The sequence below is a fragment of the Pomacea canaliculata genome, linkage group LG1 (genome assembly GCF_003073045.1).
Source record: "Pomacea canaliculata isolate SZHN2017 linkage group LG1, ASM307304v1, whole genome shotgun sequence".
Taxonomy (NCBI): domain Eukaryota; kingdom Metazoa; phylum Mollusca; class Gastropoda; order Architaenioglossa; family Ampullariidae; genus Pomacea; species Pomacea canaliculata.
Genome location: NC_037590.1, coordinates 23,467,708 through 23,495,370, shown reverse-complemented (window position 1 = coordinate 23,495,370; position 27,663 = coordinate 23,467,708). Strand labels below are relative to the sequence as shown.

Below are 27,663 nucleotides of genomic sequence, written 5' to 3'. Positions count from 1 at the left end.
TCACTCACACATACACAGACCCCAATTATTATGCAGGTATGGCACATACAATGCACACATCTAAACATGATCAGTGTTCTTTTGGCTAGCTTCAATATGTACTCAGCTATGCTAAGCAAACTCTTTTGAATTGGATAATAAGTAGTAAAAGAGCCAAACTGGCAGATCTTCATTAAATTCATATGTTAAATTGATATTCCTTTGTAAAGTATAATTCTCCCTCCAAGCAAACATTCCATGCACTTAGTGCTTAAAATAAAAACAGGTATTATAGGATTGTGAACATATACAATCTTAAACGACCACATAAAAGATAAGGTCCTACAAGTTTTAAGTTGTGTACAGTCGTGGAGCATATGAGGGAAAGCACAGAATTGCCACTTCTTACTTAAAAGTGCTGGGGTGACACCTAGAAATCTGGACAAATCAATGATTATTTGAGGCTAACCAGGCCAAAGTTATTAACAAGTTGTCAGAATGTACAACCATTTTTAGTTAGTTATGAAAGAGCACAACAAATTTATATATATTTTTTGTGAATTAATATAAATTCATACTTCTGACATCACCAAAGGTAAAGCAAATAAAGTTCAGAATATGCATGAGGTTTTGGCCAATCTTCAAGTTAACATTTGTAACATCACAGAAATCTTAACCTTTTTCCAAAACCCATGTGAGAATTGCAATGTTGGGAGGCTCGTATCTCATGAATGGAACATAACTTTTTACCTTGATTTTGAAAATTTGTATCCTTTCATGGACTAAACCAAGCATTTGAAAATGATTATGTACTCAGGCTAGCCTCTAACACTGAAAGGTAAAGAATTATTGTAGTACTTAAAAAATTACTCAAAATCATGTAGACAGCACACCTTTCAATATCTTGCATTTTCAACATAAGTATTTGTATATTTATTCAGAACTATTCTTAAAATCTATGCTAAAAATAAAGCTTATGGCACATTCGTTCCTGGTATGGCAGGATCTTATGGTGCCATAGCATCATGTTTACTATGAAGTACAGTCAGTACAAGTCCTTTGTAGTATCTGTCCTGCTTTAAGGCTATGAAACAAACTCTGCTTGTCAAAACTGACAGATGAATCCAGTTATTTGAGAACAAGTGCCTGGGAAAGTACTTGGAATCTTGTACAAGGAACATTATTCCAATGACTATGTACAAAGCATGGTTGCCACAATTGGAGGACACCAGGAACCACTACTTGCAACAGTATAGTGACAAGCTCATCTGGTTCAGCCACTCTGTCAAAGACTGTCCTTTAAGGTACCTTGGAAGGGGATAAGCAGAGGAAGAACTGGGTTACAAACATGAAGGAGTAGACTAGTTGTCCCATGCAGAACTTGATCAACATCATTCAATACAGGCTTGTCTGCAGCTGCATCTATCCATATGTTCCCCTCAGTGACCAGTAACAGTCATTGGATGAATGAATGAATAAATAAGAGTTAACAGTATAAGTCCAATAAAATGTCGCCTATAAAGCAGATATACATTCACTAACAAGATAGTGACAACTGACCTCTCCTTTAATGTCTAAGAAGATTACAAAAGCTGGTACCAGTTTGCATAAAACCACATGCACCTGGTTTACGCAGCATATCAAAATCTGATCCTAGTTTCACACCAAAACACAAGAAATATGACGACATATATTTCACACATTTTTGTGGCATATAACTGTGTCCATTTGCCACAACCTTCTCTATAAACCAAGTTTTCTGACCTCAGTCTCATTCTTTCATATCTGATGATGCACAAAGTAAATCAGTTGACATTTAGACACAACAGCTGATTTGCACAAGATTTTGTTCAAATCACAAATACACAATGAATGTATTTTGAATATTGAGTAACACCTACAACACATGAGTGTTACGCTTCTAGAACATTGTAAAACAGAATTTTATGTACTCGGAATAGAAGGGAAAAAATCTCACAGCCATATTTCCTAATATAATCAGATCTGAAGGAATGAAGTAATGCAGTAATAAAACATCACATTGCGGTGTGGGTCATTTAAGTCTAATTTAAGTCCACCTTTGCCTTGAAAAACTGCGTAAAAATATAACTACTTCTAAAAGACAGGCAATGAAAGGCAAAGCTCCAAGAGCAGCAAGATAGGCATATAGCTGATAGTAGCGTGATGGCAGCCACAGCACACCATATTTCATAGACCCAGATTTTTCTGAAAAGAAAAAAGCATGAAAAGGACTGTGGTTACTTTTTTAAACAGTATAATTTTCTTGATTTGGGTTAAAAACAGCAAAACTGTGACAAAAAGTGGGAAAACTCTGTACACATAGGAGAGGTTACAACAAACTTTCTTACCTTTAGCACACCCCCCCACCCCCCAAATGAGGTACATGAAATAACTGAAATGTGTTTGGTCAATAACTTATTATTGTGCTAAGCAGATCACATACTTCAAAATTTTTTAGCTTCTACTAAAACAGCAAGCAATATAAGTATCTCTATCACTAACAAAATGTTTACATAATAATATAATTTATCTCCTATTTCTAGAACTTTATAACTAATAGCACAACCTCTCATCACAGGATATAACACAATTCTTCCTGTCTGAATGGGCATTTTATGATGCAAGATTCTGAATTTCATCAATGTAAATAACAGCTGTTGTGGTAAACAAGACCGATATCACTAAGATTGAAAAACCTTGTACAAACGGTAATTGTAATAAATATCAGATGCTTCCACATCACTATGTCAGTGTTGTACATACTAATCTTTGAAGCAATGTTACTTTAAGTTTACTGAACAAGACAAGTGAAGCTAATTAATCTACATACCAAGGTCATTAAGGGGTGATCCTACTGTAACCAGATAATGCAATATTTATTCTGTTTTATGGTATAGATCCGGCAGAAAATGTTTTAATATTATTGGTCTGTATTTATTTAAACTAGTAATTGAGCATATCTTTTGCTTGGATCTCTAATGGGAACTGTCAAAACTACTCATATATCATTCTTGTCCTTGTCTAGCATTTTTGTCTGCTATTTCTATGCTATCAATATGAATAAGAATCATATTAATTAGTGTTATATCAGTACTTACTTATAAAAGCCACACCATAGCCCATGGAACTGGTTCCCATACGATAGCTACATGTGGGTATCATAACCTCGTGCACAGATATTAAGTTAGTGAAATCTACTGTCACAAATCCTTTAAACTGCTGCAGGTCTTGAACATGCACTGGCCAATGGCTGCTATCCTCATTACTTGATAAGCATGTGTCACATGTGTAAAGCTGGGACTAGAGTAAAGCACAGAAAACATCATTATATAGTACATGAAACACTAGAAGGCTTGATATGCCCAACTCCCATTATCTTAGTTTCAGAGGTGCGTAAATAAAAAAAAAACAAACCCACTTTGAAGGATAGTTTTACTTTAAGTAAAGCAATATTCTACCCATGTTCCTGCTGAGCTCTTAACAAAAGGTTATATTGCTTCAGTGTTTGGAACGTCATTGGAAAGAGGATAAGAAAAATAATAAGGCTGCAGCTTGTAGATTCCAGTGTGTCTATTATTTAATAACTAGTCATGATAACTTGAAGGATCAGAGAAATTTAAAATCAAAATGTATTATTTTTCTATTCAAGCCTCAGCATCAACTATAATGATAACCAAGAAGTCTTAATGATGCAAAAGATATTTCATAAAAAATTCAGTATTAGCAGATTTTAAGGAAGAAATCAAGCAGCCTACCCAATTTAAAATTAGAATTGTTTAAAAATGAAAATAAAGAACACTTTTGTGTTGTCTTATCTTATCTGTTTACTTAACAACTGTTTGGTAGATCTCTGAACACAACACAATGTAAACACACCAGGGTGTGCTATCAAAACTATACTTACAGCATGCCAGTGCCCAACAAAAAGAAGACTGGGCTGAGCCATTTTCAGAACCTGTCAGAAGCAATTATTTATAAAACACTTTCTTTTTTTAATAAAGGCAAAAAATGAAAAATTAATAAATACTTTTTTTTCACAATTTAAAACAAAAACGTTCACCACAATGCTAGTCCTAATATCACACTTGCACATTTATGTTGAAACCATGAGACATAAACAAAATGATTTCCTTTATTGTTGGAAATCAAACCTGCTGAAAAAGCTTAAATATAAAATTATCAATAAGACCAAATGAAAAGCAATATTTCAAAATGCTAATATTTACGATATTTTCCTGTTTGTTGGATAAAGACGTGCACACACAAACTCACTATTATCCAAAGAACTAAGGCTATATATAAACATGACTGGCAGTTTCCTCTCACAGGGTAAACCATATTTTTCATCTGAACGATGACAGGTTCATGGTTCAGCACAATGCGTATTGGGGAAGTCATTTGTTGTACCATACCCTTAATAATGGACTTCATCTGAACTGGAGAGCTGTGATACACCTGCCAGTTCAACTGAAATCAAAGATGACATTGTGGTAACTTAAAAAGAATGGATGCACTGCGATATCATTGTAAGATGAATTTAGCACAATTGTTAACTTAGTTTTAAAAGCCAATGTCTAACCTTTTAAAAGTAGAAGAAAAAGGAAAAGTATGTTTCTTAATTAGATTTCCTGTGAATAACTTTTAGGCACTTGTGAAGCAAATATCACTGCTGATTTTAATTGTCTTCAAAAGCAACAAAATGAATAAATACGAAGAGAACAATGCTAATAATGTTGAAAGCAAATACTAAATAAGTCATTAAAATAGCATTCATACCTTTATAAAATCAAGGAAGTGTACTTTGACCACTCCTGTTGTATTCTCAAAATGGCTTTCAAAGCGACGTATTTTACCTGGTGTACGCACATCTCCACCTTCTCCTCCTATGTCATTGTCTCCAGGGACATAAATAACCTGAAAAATAGAAAAATAAAAAAAAATTGTGGGATTACTTTGTGCCAACTTGTGATGTGCATGCTGTGTGCTGGTAGATTTTTTGGCATGAGGTGTTGTTGAAAGTATATGACTTATGGTTTGCTAAAATTTTTTTCTTTACTTATCCCCCTAAATTAGATATCTTACCCTTCATATGATTACCACTCCCTTAAGTTTTGATGATTAAATGATTAAAACTAATGAAACTGAGTTTTGTGTGTATGTGTATTTGTAGGAATTATAGTTGGGAAGGCTCTGCAGCCAGTGCACTCAGTATGGAGGTTACTAGTTTGAGGCCTTGACTGGAAAACTTCCACTACCCACTCATCTGATTAGCAGAAATGGGTACCTGATTTATCAACAAAGTCAAGGGGGAGGAGATGGGCACTGCCCTCATGTAAAGCTGGCTCTGAGAAAAGCTAGGTCTCCAACACCTCACTCCCTAATGACCAGAAAAAGGTCATAAGACAACCTAACCTTTTTACCTAAGGGAAGAAGAGGGTATAATTTGTGAACTTGTAATAAACAGCATCATGACCAAGATAGGTCGCACTCTCTGTACTGACCAGTAATGATAAAAGGAAGACAATGGAAGGTTAGATATGATTAGGCACACTGAACGGATGCAGTGAATGCACCTTTGCCATTATATGGAATCTTCAATAAGTCGATGAAGTTATGCATCAGAAAATATCTGAAGGTTATTATGACATTTGTATGGAAGCTCAACTCGCAATCTTCGGTGCAGTGGCCCAACCTTCACAAATAGAAATATTGTTCCATCAACGCCACTCTTGTTAGAGCAACACACTAATGAGTGAAAAAAGGTTGGAAAATGACCTTCACCTTTATCACCCATTTGGTTTTCATTTTAGAAACCAAAATCAGTCCTCCACTTCTTCTAAAAATGCATGAACATGTTCAAATTCTCAGTCACCAGTTTATTTTAAGCATATTTGTGAACAGCAATCTTTAGGTGCATTGAGTAACAACACATTAGCTACATATGTTGTTGTAATAAACTATTTCATGCCTATGATTTATCTGCTTAGTGATAAAGTGCTACTGATGAAATTTACCACACCTTTGAACCTTTCATAAGGTAGAAAACAGAGTGAAATCGCTCAACATAAGATTTATATTCCTCTTGAGTAGCCTTGCTGCCTTCATCCATGAGATCTCCAAGAAATACCACCACATCTGGTTGCAGGTAGTTATATGCTAATGCAAATGTCTTGCTCAAAAACTGCAGTCAAACCTGCTGACGATGCATTAAGAAATAGAGAACATCTGATCTAACAATTCAATTATTTGTATGCAAACTCACAAATACAAAACAAGCAATAATTATGAGTTCAATTCCTGTATTAAAATTGCAAAATAATGAGAAAAAATTTCATCTTTCCCTCAAGAAAAACATTCAAACAGGATTAAACCTTTCTACTCCTCTCCTTTTACTCTTAGACTTTATAATTTTACTGGAAAGGTAACTTAGAAGATTCTAGAACATTTCACAAAGATCATCGAGGACATTGCTGATTTAATGTGACTACCACATTCTAACCCATCACCTGTCTGAGTCCCATCGAGTTATGGAACCAAGAGGAAAACCATGCTCATCCTGAATGCCAATCAGCTGAGGATCAGATGCTAGTAAAATAACGAGTTCTTCTTCTGGGTTTCCTGCATAATAGCAAATGCATCTGGCACACATTATGAGACTTTACTTATTCTCAATTACAGATTTATCTCTTACTGTTTTTGCTTTAAAGGTTATGATTATTAAAAAAATAGACTATGCAAGGAACTTGGCAACTGGCCAAAGCTGTTTTTACAGCCATCATTCTAGCAGAAATTCTACTTAAAAGCAAAATCCAACTTAAGTAATCAAAACATAAAAATGATGTTGAAATGAATGAATAGTTAGGTAGGCTTGTGACTCAATTTTAGCTGTCATTTATCCACAGAAACTGAAATATGACACTCATTCTAATTACTCAGCAGCTATGAATGTTTTAAGTACCTAAAATAAGAAATTAATACATAATCTAACAGTAGGATGAATTAGGACATTTACCAGTAAAACTAGATTTTGTAAATATATTTTCTGTCTTCATACCTGCTGTGATCAGGAAGTGATGGCCACCTCCAGCTTTGCACCCAGAAAACTAGGTATTCATTGACAACAATTACTAGTAACACGTAAAGCAATAAAAGTGATCGAGGTGAAAAATTGCGGATCCATCGGAACCACATATGCTTTTTGACCCAAATCATAGCCATACAGTCATTGTCTGCAAAAAAAAAAAAAGACAAGTATTTATGCTATGTAAGAATGGAGAAGAAAATGGCTACATCAGTGGTATGGCAGAAAGTGGCTAAATTTTTGTAGCTATACATTCATTTGACTAATTTTGTTACAAATTGCAATACTTAAAAGGTTTAGTGACTACACCTAGTTACCCCCAGAGAAATTTTAAAATCGTTTCTAAACTCAAATTAACTATGTCAACCATAATACACCATCCAAGTAGCAATGTGCTTTATCTCCTCAGTTATCTAAACAACAAAAATCGAAGTAGTGTTGCTTTTGATCAAAAATTAGTTTTATACTTGAATGTGCAACAATTTTATGACAATAAATTAATAATTCAAAATGTAACCAGTTATAGATATTTACTCCTAGTGATTTTTTCTTTTTCTGTTCAGATAACGTTATCAAGCATGCAATATACAAATCATTGCTAACAACCTTTTTTGAATTCCTTAAGTGAGTCATACTTAACATTTAATATGTAAAAGTCTTGTAAAAACTTTTATCAAGTATGCATTTATTTGTACTAGAGGTTAATTACGATCAACTCCATTTGTGCTTAGTCACATCAAATATTTAAATGTTTCATTAAAGAGTTACATAATTTGTTGATCTGAAACATTTGTTTCTTAAGCTGTAGCTACTAACGAAGATTACACTGTCAAATTTTTTGATGAACCACAGCGAAACTGCGAAGGTAGAGATCGGAACAAAATCTTGAAAGCATTATGTATGGTCACTTATAAGTCACGAAGTTTACAATGTTTAATGCACACAGTTCAAGACATATCACTATTTTTTTCCTTTACTTTCCAATAAACTAAAGACTAAGTTTTCGATCTATACGTCTAATGACCATACATGCACTAGTAACATGCAGGACCATCGGTGGCATCCATGCGACGCAAGGGAGAGCACTGTTTTATTTCTTCCGGTGATACAGGTGCGACAGCACAGATACAGTGTGGACTATTGCTTCTTTACTAGACTGTGGGTAGAAAATACGCAATTTAAGGTCTCGATTATCTAATATTTAATTATTAATTTATCAGCTAACACAAGTGATAAAATGCAGTTTCTCGGAAACGCACCACGCAATATATACAGATAGTGCGAGAAGTTTTTACCTGAAACTCTCTAGGTGTTCGAAGATTACTCGCATGATTGGCTAACAGGAAAGTGCACAGTAGGGTTTGGGGGCGGTGGTGGCAAGGTTTGATCAAAGATACTAAATGATGGTAGTATTTATAGAGTATCTCTAGTAGAATGGAGGGCCTGGCAGTTGACAAGGATATATCTGCTAATACAATGAAATGTGTCAAGCAGTGAAAAATACATTTGTGATTAGTGCAAATTTTATGTCAGTCAGTACATTGCATGGATGCATACTAGTTACTACTTGCATTTTTTTCTCTTCTTTCTAAATAAATATATACCAGCATTCTAACTTTTTGGCATTTTCCGAATCATATCTTACAACGTTCTAAACCGAAACACCATCGCATCGCGAAATGATTTTGTAAATGCACATATCAGTTTAATATACATAGGAAGAAAAACATAAAAATGCAAATAAGCACTTGTGTCACAACCTTTTACGCGTAACTGTAGCCTCATTACAGCACGCGAAGTTTGATTTTCCCGGTAGACGTCAGAAGCTAACTCTTTCGTAAATAAAAGTGAAAATGTCTTTCGCAAGGAAGATAACTCTGATAGACAATCGTGCTTTGCACATGTGTTGAGGTTGGACCAAAACAACTTTTTTTTGCAGCTTCTAGTCAGTTGTTACCCACAGCTTTAAGGATGGCCGAATTTGTCAGCAAAAGCATTGAAGACATGCTTCCAGAAATGGAGCGACTTGAAAGAGTTCGACTGTTCTCAAAAGAAGAAATAAGGTAACTTCTGCATGGAAACTAAATGTTTACATTTTCCTTTTGAATGAATGATTTTAAGTTGACATTAGTTGTAAACTCACTTTCAAATCCAGAATAATAAGTTAGTGCTTTGACTAAATGTTTAATTTCATAACATTAATACGATTGTGTGTGATATTATATTCTGTGGCGTCATCCGATGTGCAGAACACATTCGAAAAGGGGGAATCATTTTCGCAAATGACAGTTTGAAAAATTTTTCTTGTTTCAGGAATTTTTAAAATGTTCTAAATGAGGGGGTCCTTCAATGGAAAACAAATATATGCGTTCAGACTATTTATTTATTTGTTGCAGACAAATAGTTGTGGCGTTTTTAATGTAAATGTTTTTCGTTGATCAAGTTTAAATATACGCCTAGAGTGCATATGTAAGATATTTGGAAATGGATCAGATGTAATACAGTGAGGGTTAACTTCAGAAAGTCAGAAAAAACATGAGCAGCTTGGAGAACTTTGGAGATTGCTGTTTAAGACCTGTTATTTTTCATGCTAGGAAAACCTTTTTTAAAGGTGTTGAAAAATGTCCATGGCTTCTTTATAATATGCGCTTCAGAAAGCATTGCAAGTTGAGAGCTGCAATATTTAAAGAAACCATTCCTGATAATGTCAGGTGACCATAGTTTAAATACAAAACACAAGTCAGTTTCCAAAGTATGCTAAGGCAGAAAGTTAGTAATGTGTATTGAGAAATGTTTTGACAAAAATCTTTTACTATAATTGTTAGAAAGATTTATACTGAGCACATATCAGAGAGCTATTAAAGATACACACTGTAGGAATAAACTATTCATTAGTCTAAATTTATTTTATTAGCTGCTGCTTACATCTTATGCCTCAGAGGACATTTTTGCTGGGGACATTTTAATTTCATAAGGTGTTTATGCTTCCTATTATGTTCTCATGTGAAAATGCATAAGATGTTTGTTTATTTTGCTCAAGAACTATTTTGAAGAAAAGACAACGGCTGGAGTACAGACTGAGAAAGAAAACAAGACAGCAAATGGATTACATTCGCTACATCCAGGTTTGGTGGCACAAATTGATGAAGTGTTGATCAGTTTTTGTTTCTGAATATCCAGTGCTTGTATGTCTGTGACCTAATTTGTTATTGTAAGATATGGTTAATATGCTTTTGTGACTTACTGATGATAATAGTTGGTGACTGTACTACAGTTACTGCTACAAACCAAGCAATAAATATAAAAGTAACAGACTGGTTTGAAAACAAATCATAATATAGTTTAGTCATGTCTACCAAATTACAAAAGAGGCATAGAGTTCTTAAACATGATAATTACTATTGTAGTCAATGTTGCTTTTATTTTGTGATGGTCTATATAGATGAATCCAGAAATTAATTTTTGTATGAAATTGTAAATGCCTTATGACACGTAAGTTATCATTCTTGACAGTATGTCAAAGTTTATAAAGTCACATTTGCTCAATTTTGCTATTTTTTTTCCACAGTATGAAAGAAGTGTGCTGGCACTCATCAAGAAACGTAGAAAGGTAGATAATGAAAGTTTATTCAAAGTGTTTGCAGAGAAGTTCTTTGTGGATATATTCCTAACCTAAAACACTTTTTAGTGTTATTTTAATTTAAATTGTATTTGTATAGTTTTTATAATACATTTTAAGGCTAATTTAAATATACACTTTCTAATTCATTGCCATATTGTCTATTAGGAATCTCTTCATTTTATAAACATTTTATAGAGTATAGACTTATTATGTCCACAGCTGGTTGGCTACAACTTCAAAAAAGAGAGGATTGAAGTACCTATAATACAAAGAATACATAAATTATTTCAGGTAAAAACAGCTGTTTTTTGTGTTATGTGTCATTTTTTTCTTTCCTTTTTATTTATCACAGAGTCCATTATAACTCACTGAAATTCTAGTTTTATTAATAGTAACTGTACTACAGTATTGTTGGAAAGAGCATAGATGAAGTAAGAAGTATGCTGTAGAAGACTAAAGGTAGAAAACATAATACTTTAGTACTTCAGTTTATTCTTGGCTTACATCATGCATCTAGCACATGGTAACACTAGCTAACAGACTATTTTTCAATTAAAAAAAATTATTGTATATTAATAAGTGGAATGTTTTTTTTTTTGTTTTTTTTTGCAGTTGTGTCAGACAAGGTTTCCTGTGAGTATATAAGGATTTCTTTACTAACATATAGGCATTGAAAATAAAATCTAGCCCTCGACACATGATTTTTTTTTCTGATTTAAGAACTTTTATTGTCAGCACCAAAATCATATGCATAGATAGATCTTTAACTGGTGCCAAATAGTTCATCAGCCCAATTTTAGAGCAAAAACTCGTGTTGTCCACCATGATTACACCTCTGATTTATCAGGGAGATAAAAGGGGAGCTACTCACAGTTGCTGTTGTTATCCGTTCATCCTCCATCTTCAGCAGTTAATCTGAGAAATGAAAACTAAAGAAAACTTTGCAGAGCATGCCTTTAAAATGCAGAAAAGTGTACATGTCAATATTTTTTAAAGGGGCTTGATGATCATAGGCGAATGTGGAGGAAATTATGAACTTTACAATGTGTACTTATTCAGTTTTTAAATATATATTTGTAGATGGTTTTTGACAAGTTGCAAATCAAAGGTGCACACACTCGTGAAGAAATATGCATATGTGTTCTATGCAAGTAAACGCACACAAACATGTAGACACCACTCTCCATCTCATTCATTTACAAGCCAGTCGGTCAGAGCAAGATTTACAAACAAAGTGTCACTACTACTTTCTACAATAAGCATATTCATTTTGTAAATTTTAAACTTATAGCACACAGCTGCTATAGGCAAAGTTTTTCACTTTTATCATGCCTTCTTTACTTTGAATGTTTTGTAGGTTTACTGAAAAATACTTGCCTGTTTTATATTTTATGACATAATGTTGCATGTGTCCAGGAATCTCTGGATGTATGGCTTCAGCATATTGAGTTTTCCAAGCAAAGGGTGAGTTATTAATGCGTGCATTATTTTTTTTTTTCTTCTTCTGTGTTCAATGACATTATTTTGCTACTAGTTTTGATTGTACTTTTTACAATTTAGTAGTGACAACTTTTTTCTTATTTAACACAGAAAGACTATAGACATGTAAGCAGAACATTTGCATCTATGCTGAGGATCATGAACAAAAACCCAGGTAAGAAATTTAATGTGTAGTGCTATTCATATTGACATTTATTTTAATCTAAGCTTAAAATAATACAAAACTAAAAAATCTTAACATACAAAGAATTATAATATGCATTTTAGTAACTATATTTTTTGAAATTGTTTTAAAAATAATAAATGTTTTACATTTCTGATGGTTCCATCTTATATTCCATGATGCCTTTCTTGGAACATTTGTTATTAGTGGGTTGTCTAAATATATGACTTCAGAAATCTGGGTGAAGGCGGCGCAGTGGGAGGCATCTCAGTCCAATTTGGACATGGCGAGGTCTCTGATGCAACGTGGTATTAGTTTTAATACTTCTTCTCGCTTTCTATGGACAGAGGTAAGCTTGTGACCTTCAAATAAATTCTGTAAATAGTAATTTTTGATGGATACTATTTAGCTTTGAGAAATGGAAAAATTTTGACAGTTTGCCATTTAATTTTGTATATGTTTGGTTGCTTTATAAACTTGTAGACTGCAAGATCCAGATGCAGAGTCTGAAAAAAGTGTAAAATTGTGAGATAGCTGTTGCAGAACAGAGTTAGATTATTAATACAGGGGACCTATAGCATATTACTGTGTTACAGAATATTCACCTGCCCATTTAAAAGTCTCCACTGAAAGTCACCATATACGTGAGAATACAAGCCTTTATATTGTTATTTTCAGTTTTACAAGATGGAGCTTACTGCAACTGACATGGTCAGTATCAAAAGCATTTGAGACCTCTAAAAATTTAGTATTATTATACCTTACATTACATCAAGAAAATAGGGTAATCCTTAAGAAAGAATAATATTCATTTAATTCTTTGGTTCATTAGTATATTTTTCTATAATGCTTGCAGTCTAAACATTGTTCATTTGAAAAGCAATTGTATTTTTTTCTTTCAGCTGTGGTCTAGAATCAGTCTGTTGTTAACATTATATCTTATTTTACAGTTAAAAAAAGGCTCTGTTATTACAGACCAGACAACAGTGAGTAATATTTTTACTTTATACTCTTAATATTAATGGGGTTGAGATATTTTTTTAAAAATATGTGAGAGTAATAAATATTTGTGAAAATGAAAATTTATATTTAGATCAGAACTAAATTTTGAATGTTTAAATGAACTAAATTCATTTCATATGTACGTGAAGTGTTGAATTGTATTTCAGGTTAATGACCCAGCCCTCGATGGTAAAATTGCTGAAATTATTCTCAGGAATGCTGTCAGAGAATTTCCAGGTTTGCAAAACTTCTGTTTTTGCTGGTGTTTGCATGCAGCTTTTATGTTGGTTTGTTTTTAAAAAAAACCACTTATTCTAAGCAAAGTCTAACTTACAGTCCAAGGAGTATAAGGGGTGTCTTCATTTTAGAGAATTTTGTTGTACTAAATTTTCATATATGTAATATGTAATTCAAATTCTATTTGCTCCCAACTCGCCTATCAATGCCAGAAAAAAACAAAAATTTAATTCCCATTTGCCAAATTTAAAATCACATTTTTGGAATATTATTAGGAGCCAGTTTGGTTCAGATATGAAACAGTATTTATAATATGGTGGCTTTGTAACTGTTTCTGAATATTCTTGCCATACAGATGAGCCACATCAATGTTAAATTTTCAGGTGACATACAGATACTGACAGACCTGATGGAAGCCTGCAAGAATTTTGAGTTTGCCAGGTCACATTTAGACTTTTTAATAACTGAGTAAGTGGAGAAATTTCTATTGTGCGCGCATTAGGGAAAATTATAAGTGGAAACAGCTTTTTTTTGCATATTTTAGGAGTCATTAATCTTTTGGGTACAAACTCCAGAAGTATTTTTGCTTACTGACACTGTACCTTTTCAACATATGGATGCTATAAATATTTTATTTTCATAAAATCTTTTTATATCTGAGGAATTTTGATGTTCATATGTTTTACTAGGCTCAAGGAAAAGTTCCATGCAGAACCTGCCATGTGGAATACATTAGCCAGGCATCTCCTTCCCACAAAATTTGGAGAAAGTTGGTATTTTGGCCACAGTCATGATTTTCTCTTTTAGCATCAACAGACTATGAGACTTTCGAGTATTTTGTGTGGGAGAGAGAGAGGAATGTTCTAGTGGTATAGTTATAAATGTATCATGGAGAGGCAACTATTACTAACATTAGTGTGTGAAACAGGTTGCATCCCTTGGATAATGTAAGAAACAAGCTTTTGTTAAATTTTGGAGTCACCTGAAAGTGGCATGCTGATGGCAGAAAGAGAGAGAAATGAGATAAACTACCGGGTATCATTAAAAAAGGTGCATAAATATAAAAGGTATTGCTGGCTGCAACACAAGGTCATGGTGTAACAAAGGTTTTCAGCACACATCACAGCAAGTAAAGTTATCCCTGCATTGATAATATTTTTGGAGTCATTTAATTGAGAGCATGGTCAAATATTGACAAAGTGAATTGTGTACTTAAGGTTTATATAACTAGTGACAGGACAAGGTCTCGGTTTAAGCTGCAGCAATCATTGTCCGTATAGTTGTCCACATAAAGTAGCATTGTTTTCTCTTTGGTCAGTTTTGCCAGCAGTGACAGTGGAGGAGGAGGAGCGTTGCTTCACCATCTACCGTCAAGGTGTGTTGGAGGCGCCTGGAGGTGAGTCCCAGTTTCCAGTATTCTTTCAGCTTCTTACAAACTTGCTGTATGTAGGATTCTTCTGATGATTGTGGTGGTAGTGAAGTAATCTTTGCTGATCTCCGACATTAGACAAAGCAGACTGGTATGCATGATCTCTGCCTAGCGTTGGTTTTTTTATTTTCATCCTACTAGTCTTTGCTTGATTTGTCAAATATTGTTATACATTATAATCTAATGATGAAGCCATATTGATTGTTTGTGGGTCACTAGTAGGTCATTTCCTCCATGCTGCTGTATTCCACATGGTTAGTCTTAGTATTTTGCTACTGATATTGCATTAATTGCTAATATATTCCTTTCTTTAAGTTGCGCGCGCTCACGCACACACATTTTAAAAAAACAGAGGATCGTTGACACAGCAGAAAAAAACCATTTGCCTAAAGTGGTTACAAATGCAAAAGATCTTATTACAGGATTGGGTTGTGTAGAGATTACGTTTCCTGCACAGGAGGGGCAGATAATCTTGGACCCTATCAGGTGATGCCGCGAGCTGTTCAGACATGGGGGTTGTCAGTAGCGGATGAGTCATGCTGGATTGCTTGCTCTGACAGATGCCTTTTCAAGAAACTTTGTTCCTGGGACTGGGACTGAGTTGAAAGTTTACAGTTCTACTTTTTTGCACGCTTTGTCAGGCCCCTAAGCTTTCTCTCTTTTTCGGTTTAGCATATTTCACTGAAATATATGAAGAATAGTTCCTACAGTGTAGATACCACTTAGCTAGGAAACCTATTAGGTGTGGGTCATAAATCCTTGCAGTATTGTTCGCTTCGCGATGTACCGGACGTTCATTCGTGTGGCCACAATTTAGTTTGCCGAGGGGGCAGTTTGTTGTATATTGTTACAAGAGTCCAACGACTTTTTACCTGCTAGCTGTAAACATTTACAAGTTAAAGCCCACGCTGTTTTAATGTTGGTGACAATATCGGGACGAAGCTTCCTAATTTCATTTCTCCTAGTGCTGGTTAGAGTGGATTAGCAGTAAGCGCTCTTTACCTCCTTCGGGCCGTGCAGTCGCGAATGGTGACGTCGTACAAAGATCTCTTAGTCCTTTATTCTGAAAATCACCAGATCTTATTTGAAATTATAGCCTGAACTTGTAGCATAGATTTTTTAAAATTTCTTTTTATGATTTGTGGTTTTATTGCACGAATATGCGAGCCTTTTCCTAGACCCTTATAATTTAATTTTTTTTTTAAATCACGAGCTGTGTTCACCGTTACTGGCCGCACACCCGCTTTCGACAGGTTGATCTCTATTCATCACCGCCAGGCTTCACAGTGTCACAACTGTCCCAGTGTACGTTGGCTCCAACTTCCACGCATGAAGACAGCAAAGTGGAAGAGTTTCACGGACAGCTAGAAATGCTTTTAAAAGGACATCCTCGTTGTTTTCCGTGACTGGAACACCAAAGTCGACCCTGAGGTCATCAGGACAATCATTTTGATATTTAAAAGAGAACAAAACCCAAATCTTAATTTGCACTTCAAAATTAAAAGCTTTAAGCTTTTTAGTGCTGCCTTGTCTTCATCTAATGCATCCCCTTTCGAGTACATGTTTTGCAATCTCCATTACTTGTCACGTGTTGGTTTTCAGTTTTTAAAATGTCCGTTTCATGTAATCTAATTTGCAGAATTTGTTGTTTTATTCATTAGAGAACACGATCATTTTGTGTCTGCTGCGAGTCCCTAAAAATCTTTGTTTGCTACGCTTTCTACGCTCGTGGACATATGATTTATTTGAATACATTCACTGCGTGGTGCGTCCGCTGAGGTTAACTTCTTTGCGAATATCTGTGCTTGGTATGCTCCATTAGTCGGCGATATTATGATCTGTCCAGAAACTGGTCTTCTAAAGATTTAAAAGAAAGAGCATCACTCGGTCAATAACTCAGGCGGAGTGAAACGCCGACTGTCGATGAGAGTGGGAGGAGAGGCCTCGAAACGTGAGAAAACCTGGAAAGTCCGTCTGTACGTCTGCTGTTGCTCTGTTCGCGCGGCCATCCTTCTCTCGCCCCGGCCAATTGGCCAGCATCCGGCTTGGTGTGCTCCCCAGCATCCCCCACTCACATCTTGCATTTGTGGACTCCCGCCTCCCCGAGCACTTTCAGAAATGCTTCTACTCCTTATGTTTTGCATTTGTACCCCCCAGCACTCTCAAAATTTTTCTGTCCCTCTTCCTTTTTCAGCGTTCTCTGGTCCTCTAACCCGCCCACCCGCAACCCGCTGCCACTGTCCTACCCCTCTTCCTGTAACTCAGAGATGCTTGGAAATGAATGGCTGGTGTCTTTTACAAGAAGCTTGATTGAACTGGCAAGCTTCATCACGCGCTGATCGCTTTTCAGCCGCGCAGTGCGGCCCGAGATCAATTTGACATGTTTCACGCGCCCCCTTTTTTTTTAAAGGAAATCACTTGATGGCAAAGTGTTTTCCCCCACGTGCAAACTGGCTTGCGTTCGCCATGCGATAAATCATGAGGGATTTCGATGAAAAAGATTAGTTATCTTGCTCTATTGCTGCGGGCACGAGCCTCACAGGACGACTAAGCTAGCTTTTGCAAGGGAAGACGTGAGTCACCGCAGGGTGCTGGGACTTGGGGGGAATCTCGGCTTCGTGTGGGTAAGGGAAACGAGTTGAACTAGAGTGGCAGAAAGTGTGCATTTTTATAAAAAGAGCGCCCGCGCGCGCACACACTCACTTAAAAGAAGACAAGAGCCAACGACGAGTCCGTGATTTTGTTACCGTGAACGGAAATGACTTAAACTGGAGTTTGTAATTCTGTCTCTTTGTAAATGCATTGCCTGTTATGGCAGCCGCGCTGACTGCCTATAGTTTCTGGAGCCATGTTGCACGAGTGTTCGATCATTGGCATCCTAAAAGAGCTCCTAGTCAGCATGTGAAATCTATGGGAGTGGCCTCCGCCCAGATTGTATTATCTGGATGTAGAGCGCACATCCCGATGAACTTCGCGCGTAGCTATAAATTCCAAGTCTTCTAGACCTTGTTTCAAAATAAGAAGAAATGAGATATGTCTAGTATAAATTAAGGGGAAAATCGGTAGCTATTTTTCTGTTTCTAATTGGGTTTGAGGCCAGTTCGCTGCAATGAAGCTTTTCTCTCGTAAGATGCTCTCAACCGTATTTGTCGTCAGGGGAGGTGATTGGTATTTGCGGCGTGGAGTTTTCCGTAGGTTGGGCCGCGACATGTTGTCTGGCGACACCCGTCGCTTGGAGCTAGAATGATTTATGGCATCGAAGAAGGAGGAGGATGGGGCAATCTGTTTCTTTCCCCCATCTGCTTGAAAACCAGTCATGCGGACTGTGGCGGTCAAAGAAAGCCCCTGCAGAGTGTGGCGTGTGCCTGACGGGCAGTGGCCCGCGATAACCGTAATCACGTGGTACGGTGTTGAACACGGCGCCACGGCGTTACATGGGCCGCGGCCCATTCGTCACTGTCGTTCCATGCTCGGCACGGCCCTGCTGTCCAGCAGGCTTGACACGAAGAGCTGATATTAGCCCTCGGTGATATGCTGGGACTGGCGATAAATCCAACAAGAAATTATCGAATTCGGTGAAACGACAGAATTATTTCCAGTCTATTTTTTTTCTGGCAGCTTTGTGGACTTAAGAATTGTACTTCTCCATAGTCTTTAGATTAGTGACTTCTCCAAAGGTCTTTAGCCGGAGATACTTTTTACACGACGGTTATATATATAAAGTGTGCCAAACTTGCTCAGATCTTCGCCCATGTTTTGCCTGCATAGTAGTTTCAAATGTACCAGCTTAGTTAATTGTCACAGGTTAACGATTTTGCTACCTTTTCTTGTCACTTTCTGAGGCTGTTGCAGGATCTCCGAAACTAACAATCTGTGCATTTATTACAGTGTGGTAGGCGCTGTTCATGTAGTTGGCCTGCTGATAGAGGACCGTTCGTTTGGAATAAAAATTCTAACAAACAAAAAATCAAATCGTCTTTTCGTTGAAATTTGTCTGCATTACAAGAGATTGCTAAGCAATTTATGTTTTAAAAAGCAGGCTTGTTAGTGCGTATTGGAAGGAGGGAGCATAGGGTTGTTTTGCCCTTCGTTGCCAGCCGAACACAAAGCCAGGTCTTTGGCAGCAAGGTTCTTGTTGGTGACGAGTAGCTGTGGGTGTGAGTGGGTGGACAACTCTGTGAACAAGTGCTAGTTGAGTGGCAATAAGGGGAGTTAACTGTGACAGGGGGATAGGGGAAGATCGTTGTCCGTCAGGTCGACAAATTTCGTCTGCAGGCAATCTCCTCTCGCCTGATCTGTGTGTTTGCTTTGAAGATGGCCTTCATCTGCTTTGGCGGCCATTATGTGGCGGTGCAGGGTCGCCGTCTAATTAGATGATCTGACCATTGATCCGGATTGTTCTAGGGACTCTCCTTCCTCCAGCCCCCCTTCCCTCGCCCCAAGGCTTTAATCGAATAGAGGAAAAGTGGAGGAACGAGATCGAAAAAAGGAATGGTGGTTGTGGTGGTGGTGGTGATGTGATCACGATCGTCTTTCACTCTCCCCCCCCAACTCCGAAGTCTCGCGGCGACCCCTGTGTTCAAACATCCGTTACTGACCTGACCGTGGGTGAGTAGGTCAGTTATAACCAGTTCTGTCTGGCAGCACGGCTTTGTAAGTGTACCTGCAAGATTCTGGCGATGGTGGGGGCCAGGAACTCCCGCATGGCATCTTGTCCTTTGCCTGTACACGCAACCTCACTGGGCACCCGGCCAGTTAATGTAGTTTGCAGTCTTTATTCAAATGGTGGGTAGATAGATTCAAAACATTGTAAAGCGATTCGCGATTTACTCGAGCTCAAACTACAGCGTTTTACTTTTTCATTTTTTTTAAAAGAAAGGAAGATAATATAAGCCAAAAAAAGAAAATCTGGAGTTTCCGTTGACTAGTATCGTGTCAGCTTTTTCTTCTCGTTGCCTCCAGGTAGTTGTAGAGTTCGCAACGTCTTTGATGTTTATAACTGTAGGTGATTTCCAGTGATAAAACAGCAGTGGGGCCAATTATGTGTGAGAGAAAACGTGCTGTACAAGCCAGTGGGTTGTCTGCTTGTCAGTCTACCTGTGTCCTAGACGAGTTTAACCTGCTAGGGTTCACTTTACACAAGACTAGAGTTGAAGAGACAAAATGACGCACAGGTGTCCATGTAAAGCGGTTGTAATGACTCAGAACTGGTGGAGAACTTGCGACCCAGGTTTTGGACCCAGTCATCCACTGTCGCTGACAGAAGTTACCAGTCCACAGCTTGTCCCTGCTCCTCCTTTTCCTCTTCTTCAGCTTTTTGCGTAGTTGTGGGTGGTGAGCAGAGGATGGATGCTGAGATCGACTTTGTTGCAGCATGTCAGAAGAGAAGAGGCAGACTGCTCTCTCGCACGTCCATTGTTTCCGTTCGTGGACTTCATTAGAATATTGACTGCAGGGCTGTCGCTAGAAGTGCGTGAATATACAAGTAATGAAGTTGCAGGCCTGAGAGAGGCCGAAGGGTGCAAGATGTTGTTTAAGACCAGCACCAGGCCTTCATTTCTGCTGGCCACCACCAGACGGGCGAGCAAACACGACTGATCAAGGATAAATATTGGGCGGCTGCAAGCAAATGTTTTCCTTCGAAATAAAGCACATCAGCCTTGTGACTCCCGGTGAGATCAAAAGCGGGCCGGTGGAGACTATCTGGTGTGGGGCGCACGGAGCGCGCGCCGGCCTGTTGACCAAACGGCCACAAGATTTATGTCGTGCTGCACTTACGGGCGGTAACCACTAATCTACAAGGGTCGCACGTTTCGCGGGCCTGTGGACTTTAACTCGAAAATCCCAATTACTGGTGGGCCGAGTGCTGAAGCTGGGGTGGGCAGGGCAGATTGTTTGCAAGGACAACAAAATAGCACTAATCAAAGGGGCACACATTTGGAATGGCGCATATCATACCCGCTAACCCTCAGAATGTCTGGATGATGGAGTAGTTAACATAAATCGTTGTAGAATTCTGTTACATTTGGGAGGATATTAGGAAATCTATAGTCTAGAAAACCATACATTTTCGTGCGTGTTATCAGGTTCGATGTAGCGATTTTTTTTTTCAGCAAAATTGAATTACCTTATTAAATTATACCTCAAAGATTGTATTGGGTGAGCATTAAGCAAAAGTAATCTGTGACGGGATGTGAATTTTTCTCAGCTCTCTTTTTCAGCTCTGAAAGACTTCACTCGCAGAGCATGATATCATGTATTAATTAAATTAATACTGCAGCGCTCATGCATCCAAAGATTCGGTCTGGGTACTAAATCTCCATATTCACAGGTGTTCAAGTATTGTTTTAACTAACAGAACAACTTTAATGCACAATGTGACATAGAATAGTGCAGAAACATGGGACTGCAGCACCACCTTTTTCTGGCGACCCTGTCTTCTGGTGATCGCTGTTTCAGTTTATGAAAACGTCTCTCAGGTCTTCTGTTGCCCCCAAAAAGTACATTACTCATCGGACTTGATATAATCTCGCCGACCAAGTTGTTGATCTTTGCAAAAATAAAAGTTGGTACTCAGTTGGGAAGCAGACTTTTAAACGTACTTGTGTTTTATGTTATAGTTCAGCACTTGGGTTGTTTGTTGTAGTTTATCACTTGTGCTGTTTGAAACTCCCTGACACGTGTGCGTTTCCGTTCGTGTGTATGTGTGTGTACATTATTCCTATCTCAGTTGCCGGCTTGGTGAAGTACAAATGTTTCTCATTCCACGACACTACCCTGGGAACGCGATATGATAAACACGGCAGTCTGAGGTGCGTCGCAGGTGTTTTTTAAATGTTTGCACAGCCTCCCTACGAATCGTCGATTGGCTGTTGGCTGGCTGCATTCTTCCCCGCGCTTCGCAAGCCATTTGTTGGCTACCACAGACTCAACTGTCATCGCTGCTGCTTTCGCGATCACCACGGACAGACCAGGAATGGCGGAGAGAATTAAAAAAAAAATAGCAGGAAAAATGAATTTTAAAAAAGTCTGATAATTTGTTATTTTGTAGGCGCATGTGTAACGTGAATGCTGTTCACCGGAGTTGATGATCACCCAAGAATCAGAACAGCTGCAGCACGAGATGACCACGCGCTTGGGGTCTGCATTTAGAAACGTAAAAGGTGGGCAGAGGGCGTTTAGGGGCGGACGGGGATCTCACTTTCACCGGCTGTCGCTGATGTTCATAAGGGTGCTGCCGTCCACCAGGGGGCGCACCAAGAAAGGAGGGACAGACGTCTAGAGCGAGGAGGGATCGGGAGGCGTCCATTGTAACGCCGGTTATTGGATTAATGTGGACGCGGCGGAAACGTTTCGGTGTGGGTCCCAGAGGCAAACACAGCTCGCGGTGGGGACAATGCGGGAAGTGTTTGTGCAAACTCCAGTCTCCGTGTCCCTATTAAACTGCTTTGTATCCATCATGTCCGCGGCCACTTCGGGCTCATTATCATGCCGGGCCAACAAGAGCCCGCAGTCTGTTACGCGCCATGGACTGTCGTCCGCACCACGGATACCATCTGGAGAGACCCGCAAGCGGCCAGTATAGCAACCTAGTTAATTTGCTCTGATAAAATTGTCGGATAAGAACCACCGAAAAAGGATATTTCAGTACCTTCTTATGACGTAGAAGACTAGTATTATGGCAGATTATTGACTAGTTTATGATAGTTGTGATTAAGAAAATAATGAGCTATTATTATTCTTTGCTTGTTGTGTGTTTGAGTAATGGTTGCTACATAAAGTGTCAAGTCAGTGTCTACTGTCAGGGAGTTGATCATCAGAGGTCATCTGAGATATCTCCCTGCCTTCATCTCTTCGCTGTCCAGCCCTAGGGTGCAGGCTGTCACGCTCTCACCTGTCACACTACTCGTCCGTGCGCACGCGCGTGATGGAAAGTGACACGACATGGACCAGTGAGCCAGGCCGCGGGCCGTTGGAGCGTTTATAGCGGCATTGACATCCATTCATCATCGCCGGGTAGACTTGAGGGCCATTTAACTGGAGACATCGGTCCATCTTGATCTGATTTGATAAGTGCTGTAAAGCGCCCGGCGTTAATGTTCACGGAAGCCAAACGCACGGAGTATATGGGATTAAACCAGTTTGTTGCGAGTGTGAAGGCGAAAGTAGTCTACGTTTTGCCTTTGAAGTGCGCTTTCAAACTTCGGTGTGATCACACACTCGCACGCATACACACACGAGAGCGCAAGAGCCAGTGAAAAGATTGAAAGTTTGAAGATGGGAAAGTGGTCATGTGGCGCACTCCATGGACTTGTTTGTGCGATGAAGTGTGATGGGAAGCAAGGTGAGGTCATGGCAGCGCGTCCCCAGGTTAGCTGTCGAGTGTTGCAGTGTGGGCGTGGCACTGAGAAATTACTGGAAAGCAAGTGTGTGAATGAGGTCTTCAGAAAACCAACATGCACCCTCAAGGTTTTTTGCACAGCTGACTTTTGTGGCAAGCCTGTATGAGCAATGTTATATATATAAACACAGTGACTTATTTTGTGGCGTTTGCCACAGCTGGGAAGCAGACTCGGTGGGGATTTTCCCATGATCTTTCGTGAACCGAACAGCTTTGAACATTTCACTTAAGGCAACATACAAATTTTTCTGTCAGTATTTTTGGGAGCACGACACACAAACAATTATACACGAGGTCTCTCTCACTTTCTCGCACACACGGCTATATATATATCACTCTCTTGCTCTTAAAAAAAAAACCAAACTCGTTTGTAGTTGCTTTTGGTATGCCATATTCCCACGTTAACAGGTGCTATCAAACTAAGCCGCGGTCATTCAGTTAGGACGTGAGCGCCGCGCATCCATGGGACTGGTGTGGAAGCGAGTGGTGAGCCGTGCTCAGCACACACTGCTGCATGGTTCGCGTAGCCATCCCAGGCACAGGGTCTGGTCAGAGCAGGGCGACCTCCTGAGGGTGCACCGCGAAAGGAGATTGTGTGGTAGGGTATGGAGCCCACACTACCGGCCCCGCACATGACAGTCGCCCAGGGCCCCGCGTGCTCCTGACGCCGGCGATGGCGTGCTGTCCCGCTCTCTTGCCACCTGCTTGTCACGCCGGGTAGTCACTGTTTTTTTCGCACACGGTTTTTGCACTGACTTGTACGCATGTGCGAATTGCCATAAGTGGTTACCAAGCTGACTAACTTTTATCTCCACCTTGCGAAAGAAACGCTAGCTCGCGTCACCGAAGGTTTTATTCCAAGCAATAGGTATCATGTAAGAAATGTCCAGATGGATTTGCTTCAAGAATGGTGGTAAAATTAAATGAAAAAGATATATCTATTTTTTTTCAATTTAAACCACAATTTCTTTATAATTTACCTCTCATGTACGTGTTGAAAGAACAAGATGAGACTAGCTTTAGTGTACATCTGTACAAAATTCTTTTCAGTAACAAACGATAAATCTGGTCAGTTCCTTAATTTCATTTGTACAAGATACATTTATATGTCTCTTTACACATTCTGCTTCAGACAACAGGCATATACTATTTCTTCCCTCCCTCATGCATGTATGCATATGCATATGCACACACACAAACACAAACACATCATTTACATATATTCAGACAAATATATTTCTTTCTGCAAAGTGCGTTTCAGTTGCAATGTTGTCTAGGACGACCCATGCCTGGATATTTACAGTCAAGTGACACAACCTTTTAGTGGTTCAAGTTCACGCGCCTCACACTGACCTAACGGACATCGAGGTGGAGGCGGTCTATGAACAGTTGGAAGACATGATTCGGGGAATTCCAAGAAAAGACTTGATCACGTGGTAGGCGATTGAAACGCAAAGGTCGGCCAAGACGCTTTCTACCAATGGGCCGGCACTGAGGGTCGCTACGGTATAGGAACAACCAACGATTGAGTCCTCCGCTTACACGAGTTTGTCAGTAGCTATCAATTCACTCTGGCAAACACCTTGTTCACTCCCTGTTGTCCCTACATCTCTGCTACTGTCTCTGTCTGAGAGAGAGAGAGAGTTTCCCTCTGTTTTTACATGCAACTTTTGGATGTAGCTTTCCGGCTTGCGCATCCTTGGTTTTCCTGTTACTGTCTCACCTGTCCTAGAGTATTGCTGAGTTTTACGATGCTCCACTATACAATATATACATGTACAATGCTCCACTACAAACGGATCAGTCCGTTCACGAAAAGGTACAGCCACCACAGGACTTACATGAGGATTGCACGTGAATGGTAACAATCTTTGGTGGTGCTCATACCAAAGAAGAAAGACAGTCACAAGTGTCACTCCTATCGAGCTGCGGTGTATCTGCTTGATCTGTCTTACGAGCAAAGTAAAGCTGAAGGTGCTCCAGCGCCGCCTCTCGGCAGCAGCTGAGGAGATCTTGGCTGAAGAACAGGTCGGATTTCGGGCCGGCCGGCCATAGCACGATCGCACACATGTTCAGCACAAGGTTGATGATCGAAAAGCACCTTCTGCGTGGTAAAGCTCTTTACCACCACTTTGTGGATTTCAAGAAAGCGTTTGATAGGTTGTGGCACGAAGGACTGTGGAACGTTTTGCGATCATTCATGGTGGAGGAAGGTCTGATCCTAACCATCAAAGCTCTCTATGATGGTTCCAGGAGCTCTGTCGTGTTCAACAACCGAGTGGGGGAGTCGTTCCCCACCACGGTCAGTGTCCACCAGAGTTGTATGCTCTTGTCTGTACTATTCAATATCCTTCTCGAGAAAACCATGCGTAACACGTTAGCCGACCAGCAAACCTCCGTCTCGATCGGAAGGAGACCGATAAGTAATCTCCGCTTTGCTGACGACATAGCTCTCATGGCCGGCAGCAACAGGAGTTACAGTCGCTAACGGAGGCTCGACGCATGCTCGAAGGCGTATGGGATGGAGATAAGTACGGAGAAGAGCAAGGTCATGGTGAACACCATCGGCCCGGTAAAGGCCGATGTCTGGTTGAACGGAGAGAAACTGGAAGAGGTTCAGTCCTTGGGGTCGATGTAGGTCTGTCCTGTGATGGCTGCAGCTCTTCCAGAAAGGACATCCTTTGTAGTGGGGCATTGTATAGCTCTTCGCAATACTCAGTAGCTTTCAGGCCACGCACACCCTTGGTTGTCCTTTTACTGATTGACCAGTCCTAGAGGAGTCCTTGGTCACGTGGTCAGCGGAAGTTTCTCGCATCCCGTGATAGTTACGTCACTGTTGCTCCGTCATGGCGCAAGAATTTGTGTTTACGGAGGTAAACCGTAACTCGGGCTAAAAAAAAACAACAAATAAATCAAAGTAAATACATTCTTCTGATGGTGGCAGATGCCAGAAAGAGGGCCGTCCAATGGCTGAATTGAGCTTCACACTGGACTGAACTCTCATTTCATCTGCGTGTTAGGTTGCTGGCTTCATGGACGTTGGTGTGCATATTTCGTACATAAATGTGCTCATAAGGTTGATTGACCGAGCGGAGGTTTACACATACTGTTTGCAGCAGCCGGGCCCGGAGTGTGTGTGAAAAGCATTCTCATTCCATTTACCTGCACTTCCGACTGACTTCATTTCTCTTGTCGTTGTCATCTCTCATCCCACATTCGCTGCTCTACCAGACTCTCGCTCTCAAAAAAGAAATGCCTGCTTCGGCAGACAACAGAATAATTATACGGCGTTCCTTATCTCGCCGCCAAGTCGATAAGCCAAGAAATCAAGACTTTGACTGGTACACGCACATATTTATGTACTGAGAAATTACTGGAAAGCAAGTGTGTGAATGAGGAGGTCTTCAGAAAACCAACATGCACGCTCAAGGTTTCGCACAGCTGACTTTTGTGGCAAGCTTGTATGAGCAATGTTATATATATAAACACAGTGACTTATTTTGTGGCGTTTGCCACAGCTGGGAAGCAGGCTCGGTGGGGATTTTCCCATGATCTTTCGTGAACCGAACAGCTTTGAACATTTCACTTAAGGCAACATACAAATTTTTCTGTCAGTATTTTTGCAAACACGACACACAAACAATTATACACGAGGTCTCTCTCACTTTCTCGCACACATGGTTATATATGTCACTCTCTTGCTCTTAAAAAAAAATCCAATCTAGTTTGTAGTTGCTTTTGGTATGCCATATTCCCACGTTAACAGGTGCAATCAAACTGTAAGCCGCGGTCATTCAGTTAGGAGCAAAATATATGCTCAACAGTTAAACGAATAATAATAATACTGGATGTGCATCTAAGACTTTATTTTCAAAATAAACAAAAAGTAACTTGCTTCTTAAGAAATTTGCACTTAGAATTCCTTTTATAAATTACATATATGTGACAGCTATATTTACTACTTATCTTGGAAATCATTTCACCCTCCTGTTCTCTTTCCCCCATAGATCACAAAAACACAGAGAGTAAGATATATGTAATTTTTTTTCAATTTAAACCACAATTTCTTTATAATCTACCTCATATACGTGTTGAAAGAACAAGATGAGACTAGCTTTAGTGCCTTAAACATCAGTTTTGTACATCTGTACAAAATTCTTTTCAGTAACAAACGGCAACACAACCTTTTGGTGGTTCAAGTTCATGCGCCTCACACCGACCTAACGGA

The 27,663-nt window shown here is 39.1% G+C and overlaps 2 protein-coding genes across 9 annotated transcripts in view; one reads left to right on the top strand and one right to left on the bottom strand.

The window, feature by feature from the left end:
* Window positions 1–65: 65 nt before the first annotated feature.
* On the bottom strand, window positions 66–8,906 carry LOC112556125 (metallophosphoesterase 1 homolog). Of its 6 annotated transcripts, none has more exons than XM_025224833.1 (9): window positions 8,842–8,906; window positions 7,055–7,229; window positions 6,507–6,617; window positions 6,020–6,182; window positions 4,777–4,914; window positions 4,273–4,467; window positions 3,905–3,955; window positions 3,099–3,300; window positions 66–2,205 (listed from the first exon to the last, which is right to left on the bottom strand). In XM_025224833.1, exons 1-9 carry the CDS (start codon window positions 8,864–8,866, stop codon window positions 2,048–2,050), a joined length of 1,218 nt encoding a protein of 405 aa, XP_025080618.1. In that variant the 5' UTR covers window positions 8,867–8,906; the 3' UTR covers window positions 66–2,047. The 6 variants fall into 6 exon arrangements, with proteins under 6 accessions (XP_025080618.1, XP_025080636.1, XP_025080610.1 ...); XM_025224851.1 differs by lacking the exon at window positions 8,842–8,906 and adding an exon at window positions 8,377–8,770; XM_025224825.1 differs by lacking the exon at window positions 8,842–8,906 and adding an exon at window positions 8,111–8,206.
* LOC112556153 (U3 small nucleolar RNA-associated protein 6 homolog) overlaps window positions 8,181–27,663 on the top strand; it is an 83,863-nt gene continuing 64,380 nt past the window's right edge. The window contains exons 1-15 of one of the 3 annotated variants that reach the window (XM_025224893.1): window positions 8,181–8,239; window positions 9,021–9,144; window positions 10,122–10,206; window positions 10,650–10,691; window positions 10,923–10,994; window positions 11,316–11,336; window positions 12,120–12,167; window positions 12,294–12,357; window positions 12,600–12,715; window positions 13,045–13,077; window positions 13,317–13,352; window positions 13,536–13,605; window positions 13,989–14,073; window positions 14,295–14,374; window positions 14,924–15,001. In XM_025224893.1, the coding sequence (XP_025080678.1) occupies window positions 9,053–9,144; window positions 10,122–10,206; window positions 10,650–10,691; window positions 10,923–10,994; window positions 11,316–11,336; window positions 12,120–12,167; window positions 12,294–12,357; window positions 12,600–12,715; window positions 13,045–13,077; window positions 13,317–13,352; window positions 13,536–13,605; window positions 13,989–14,073; window positions 14,295–14,374; window positions 14,924–15,001 (922 nt within the window). In that variant the 5' untranslated portion in view covers window positions 8,181–8,239; window positions 9,021–9,052. The other 2 variants (XM_025224903.1, XM_025224882.1) reach the window with 2 other exon arrangements.

Coding starts and splice junctions, on each gene's coding strand:
- LOC112556125 (XM_025224825.1), bottom strand. CDS start 8,144: ATGCCACCGATGGTCCTGCATGTTACTAGTGCAT. Junction 6,183..6,506: donor ACTCGATGGGACTCAGACAG/GTGATGGGTTAG, acceptor GGTTTGACTGCA/GTTTTTGAGCAAGACATTTG. Junction 3,301..3,904: donor TTGTTGGGCACTGGCATGCT/GTAAGTATAGTT, acceptor GCTTTACTCTAG/TCCCAGCTTTACACATGTGA.